General features: G+C 32.7%; 2 protein-coding genes across 2 annotated transcripts; both read right to left on the bottom strand.

The window, feature by feature from the left end:
* Nucleotides 1-340: 340 nt before the first annotated feature.
* On the bottom strand, nt 341-1,218 carry LOC114732708 (putative disease resistance protein At5g05400). The gene is made up of 2 exons (XM_028920049.1): nt 547-1,218; nt 341-445 (listed from the first exon to the last, which is right to left on the bottom strand). The coding sequence occupies exons 1-2, from the start codon at nt 1,118-1,120 to the stop codon at nt 420-422; spliced, it is 600 nt and encodes a 199-aa protein (XP_028775882.1). The 5' UTR covers nt 1,121-1,218; the 3' UTR covers nt 341-419.
* On the bottom strand, nt 1,146-4,859 carry LOC114732715 (probable disease resistance protein At1g52660). Its single transcript, XM_028920051.1, has 4 exons — nt 4,560-4,859; nt 3,931-4,188; nt 1,310-2,923; nt 1,146-1,154 (listed from the first exon to the last, which is right to left on the bottom strand). The coding sequence occupies exons 2-4, from the start codon at nt 4,171-4,173 to the stop codon at nt 1,146-1,148; spliced, it is 1,866 nt and encodes a 621-aa protein (XP_028775884.1). The 5' UTR covers nt 4,174-4,188; nt 4,560-4,859.
* Between the last annotated feature and the right edge of the window lie 738 nt (nt 4,860-5,597).

Here is a 5,597-nt window from a genome sequence, read left to right as displayed (position 1 = left end):
GGAATAAATACAAGGAGAGAGAGACTGTGCCAAAAATCAAAGCTTAAAATAATAATTAAAAAAAAGGTTTCTCTCTACCGTATTTTCCTTTAAATGTTCAAAGCAAATAGTGAAAGAGTATAATTTATCGAACTATGCTAACTGACATGAAAAAGGTCCAGCTAATTAAGTTTCCGGGGCGGGGCGGGGCGGGGCGGGGCGGAATAAAGGATACAACAACATGCGGAATAGGCCTCTATGATTATTAACGAGGATGCATGAAATACATGAAGCTGAAAGTTTAGTTAATAATTAATAAATCATACAAACAATACATCGTTTGTTTTTTTTCTTTTTTTTGGTCTAAAAGCTCAGCCACATACTTATATAAGGCCTTCACGCAAGAAAGCTGGAGAAAGAAAGCTAATGAAAACCGGTGATCATTGCTCTCGATGGTGAAACCACTCTGCAAACATGTACAGGTATAATTGATATTGTAAGCAATAATTATTACACATGAAAGTAAAAAAGATGAAATCTATATTTATGCTATAAATAATGTGTTACCTCTCAGTCTCACAATTGGAAAGGGATCTTCGAACTTTGATTGGAATTTGTGCTTTGCTGCGGGGTCATCCCATTCCAACTTGTCCCACCAATCTTGAGGTCCATGGATATGTTCCAACTTATGTTTGGCAGAGTTGGAATCAAGTGGTAACTTGTTCAGCTTTGGACACGAGGTTATCCCAATGTATCTGAGGGAAGGAAAAAGCAAGGATGCCTTGTGAATACTCTCAAGTCTTGGTAAGTTGCACAAACGCAATATGACAAGAGAAGAGAATACAAAAGAAGAAGAAGAATCCATATTCTCATTATTCTTTATTGAGCAGTCTTCAACTTCTTCTTCTTTTATCACTTCTTCCATTGAGTCACAATTAGAAATCTCAAGTTCTTGAAGAAGTGGAGCATACTTGAGCCATGTCGCATGCGTTGGTGAACATGAATCAATTGTGACACTTCGGAGCTTGGTCAGACAACTTGTATCAAAAACATAAGAATATTGCTCTCTTCTAATATGCAACCCTTGGCAACCAAATGACTGCAGCTGCTTCATTTTTGACAAGGATGCCAGTAATGTCATCTCATCAATCCCACAGGAGACGTCACTAAAAAGGCTGTATATACAACTTTGCAATTTGGTTGACTTCAATAATTTTTTCAAACCATGTTTACTCTTTATTTCTATACGTAACTCCTCAATATTTGGTAGGCACTCCAACTCTTTTAAAATAGCTCTCTCTTCTGAATAATTTATCCCAGATAGTCTAACAACTCTTAATCGTGGAAGACTTGATAGCACTCCCAATAGAAAAGGACATCTTGTGTTGAATGCTTCCAAGCTAAGAAACTTTAAATTTGTCAAGTACCGCAAGTTATTCAAAAACTCTGCTTCTAGAATATGTGTAGTGACCACAGAAAGATATTCCAAAGAAACTAAACCCCTAATGTCACCAAATAATCGTCCTCTGACTTGTATGTCCAAGACTTTCAATCTTTTCATATATTTAATATCTTCCAGACATAAGACGTCATTTATTTTCAATAAGACTACTGTTGTGGCATTTGGAGGATCCCGGATTTTTTGTGATTCCCAATAATTCATTATTGAAATCCTTTGCATAAATTCCATATTCTCTTGATCATGTGCTATCCAAAGTGCCATGTCACGGATCATATCATGCATTTTAACTGTACGAAACATAGAAAGATCATCTTCAACACTTTCTAACAAGCATGAAAGCTTCAACTTTTCAATAATAGACTCCCCATGACCATACATATCTTGTACACTCTTTGTCATATCTTTACAAAGAAATTTCTCCAACATCCATTTGTCGATGAGATTGAGAACTCGAATCTCACAATCTTCCGGGTACAATGCACAATACAAGAAACAACGCTTTTGCACCTCATCCAATCGATCGTAGCTAAATTTAAGGACAGAGAATACTTTCTTCTCCAAATCCGGAGCAGTTAGTGAAGAACTTGTTAAGTTTTTTATTGAATGTTCCCAAGCCTCCGCACTCTTCACTCCAGCCATGGCACTTCCTACCACAATAAGTGCAAGCGGTAGCCTTTTACATTCTTTAGCCATTTTCTCTGCAAGCTTTGGAATACTAGGGTCTGACCTCAAAGTGTCCTCACCAACTTTCATGTAAAATAACTTTGTCGCTTCTTCCTCTGTCAAAGTTTCTACCTTGAATGTTCTTTCAGCTTGCATTTTTGCACACACATTTTTTAACCGAGTTGTGAATAACACTTTGGATTGAAAATTAGTTTCCCTTGGATGTGGGACGCCCATCAATTTCAAGTCCATTTCATCCCACATGTCATCCAGTAATAAGGCAAATTTCTTTTGTTTGAGGACACTATATATCTTTGCTGCTTTTTCATCTTGATTATTACAGTGACTCCAAATGCCATCATCAATCCCAACCAAATTTCTAATCTTATCCATAATACTATTCAAGTTGGACTCTTTTGACACCACGACCCACATCACAAAATTAAATTCTAGCCTCCTCTTCCCAAGTTCATTGTTAATTTTCTTTAACAAGGTAGTCTTTCCCACCCCGCCCATCCCATGTAAACCAATGATGCCAACATTCTCTTCTTCAATGCTCTTCCATACCTTATTAAATATCAAATCTAATCCCACTACTTCATCTTGAGGCATCTCAATTGGCTTGGGTGGTATTGTGTGAGCAATTTTAAAATTTTCGCTAAACCTTTTGCCGTCTGTTGCTAGCTGATCTACATTCACTAGCATCTTAGCAGCTTTTTTGCCTACCCTATGGTTTGACATACAATTCTTTGGGCAATATTTACTTAGACATCTGTCTTGCATTACTTTGGCTCCTTCAACTTGAATAACTATTATTTCCTGTGTTAGGTATGTATAAATTACACTCTTAGCATATTACTTACAGTCTGACACAAAAAATAAATATTATTTTATGAATTATAAATTATGAAATAAATCAATTTGTAAATTTGATTATTCTATTAATTGAACATATATGTTTACATAGTAATTAATTATAACATCATTTATCAACAGTCAAATAACATTATAAAACGGTTTGTTCTTTTCTTTACCTTCTAAACGATTTGTTCTATGCATATATTTTAATATTTTCATACTTGTTAAAAAATTACACAAAATTTTATCAATTTCTTATTTTTGTAAAGTTAAAATTACTAAATATTTTAAATTTTTTTACTAAAGATATTATACAGATAACCAGTAAATATTAAAATAAACTATATTAAGATATGAATTAGAAATTTATTTTGATGAGGGAACAAGTTTTAAATAAGATTAATTCTAAATTTGTAATATAGTTTTCAATTAAAACAAGTATCCTTCTAGTTTTGTTTGAGGCTTTTAATATATTAAACTAAAATGTATGTTTTGAAAATCAAAGAAGAATTTAATAATTAAGGTAAAATATAAAGAAGAATTTAATAATTAAGGTAAAATATAAAGGTAGTAAGATTTATCACTATAATAATTTTTATTACTTTCACCAAAAATACAAACATTTTTATGAGTCATCAATTATAAAATAAATTAATTTGTAAATTTTATTTTTCTATAAATTAAACATATCCATTTTGTTTCTCATATTTATTCATTATTTTCCAAAGTAGTCCTTATGTTGATTACACATGATAAAGCATTTTCATCCTAATGCACATGATTAACAAGGATATTTTAGAAAAAAATAACATTCATTTATTACAAATAACTAACTTATCTAATTTCATTAGTAATCGTAAACTAGTGATCTAGCTCGAGATGAACCGTGATCATATAATAAACACTTTAAAATTGAACTAAAATTTTTTTTTAAAAATGAAATTAGGAACATGTTGGATGGCCAGTACCTGTTGAATGTCGTCGACTTTTTTCAGCCATCTATCGACTTCGTGTGTTCTTTGCATTTGTCCCGTGTTCTCAACTTCTTCAACTCTTGTCTTCAAATCCTCTTTCATGCTTCGAAGATCTTCCCATTTATCTTTCAATAACTCCAAATTCTCTTCCAATTTACAGATATAATCACCTTCTTTCTTGGCACCAACACAAAAACACTTGGTAATGTCCCATATGATTCCCCCAGCCTCATCCATATCTTCAAAACAATGCTAAGTAGTGGACATGTTAATTAGAGCAATTTCTTTTTCTGGGAAAAAAAGGCTATTTGTATAGTATATGTTGTGCGTTTAACCTAAAAGTAAAAAACAACAAAGTCCTGGAAATAAATCAAGACCTCACAATTAACAAATAACATGAATCTTAACTAATTAACCCCGAACCAGACATCTTTCTACTGTTTCTTCCAAAAGCTTACTACTTTTTGAAGGCTTGCCATCTTACAAACTGTCTAATCATTTCATTTAATACAGGTCCATCGAAAAAGTTGATTTGAAACACAAATTTCTATTCTTTTAGCTAAGGTGATATAGAAACTAGAGTTTAAAAGCAGTAATATCCCAAAAGGATATCCATGAGATACCTCAGTGTATTCTTTCTGATTAGGCTTGTGCTTCGTCAAAGGCTTGGCTTTTCCACGTACAAACCCAAATATTAATCATAGATGAAAACAAAGTCGAGGTTCTAGTCAACAGACCAAAACACGAGGGTTTCATAGATTGAAAATAAGGGGGAAGAGCTCAAGTTCAAAACGTAAGAAACAGTAGGAGAATCGACAAATCCGGAGATGAAGGGAGATTGTCATCAGAGCTTCTTCAATTTGTATTCCACATCTTTCCTCTTCTTCCCTTTTATCTCATGGCAACTGGAGATTGTTTTCCAAATCACTCATAGAAACACTTGCCTCCAATGAAGGACGAAGATGATCCCATAAGAATCCATATTAGACTTAAAGATAAATAGATCTGAGATGAGATGTTGACGAAGACTCGAGTCAAGTCACCTCTAAAAGTAAAACGTGTGGCTCAGAATTCTGCAAGAATTGGAAACCTTTCCAACGGGATTCTTAAAAATATCAATTTTTTTAATGACGTTTGTGCCCTCTTAAAAATAAAGAATTGTACTTCTTTTTTTGTTACAAAGGAATTGCACTTTTTGTAAAGCTCTATGTATATTATGTATCCGAAGCATTATACAAGGGGAAAATGACATATAAGGATGCTGAAAATGTGATATTTCAAGTTAGTTATTTAAGAGATAAAAACAATGGGGAGGAAAATGGTGTCCAATATGTTATTTTACAAATGTAGTTAAATAACTAAAATATTTTTATATTAAAAATTTTATTAACAAGTTTTGAGTTGACAATGACAAGTATTGAATTGCAAATAGCAAAAAATATGCTGGTAATGTTCACCCAAAAAAAATATACTAGTAATAACAAGTTATTTATTAATAAGTCGTGACAAGAAATGTATTGTCAATGACAAATGTGACAACTTTTTTTTTTTCAAATATGATACAAAGGCATTTAGTCACCTAACTATGTTTGCAAAATATCAAATCAGGTACTACTTCTTTTTCCGTCATATTTAACCCTTAGATGTCTAGATTAGGAAAT

Source organism: Neltuma alba, unplaced genomic scaffold (genome assembly GCF_004799145.2).
Source record: "Neltuma alba isolate B1F8T4 unplaced genomic scaffold, ASM479914v2 tig00012929_pilon, whole genome shotgun sequence".
Classification (NCBI taxonomy): Eukaryota; Viridiplantae; Streptophyta; class Magnoliopsida; order Fabales; family Fabaceae; genus Neltuma; species Neltuma alba.
This window is presented reverse-complemented; position numbering and strand designations above follow the sequence as displayed.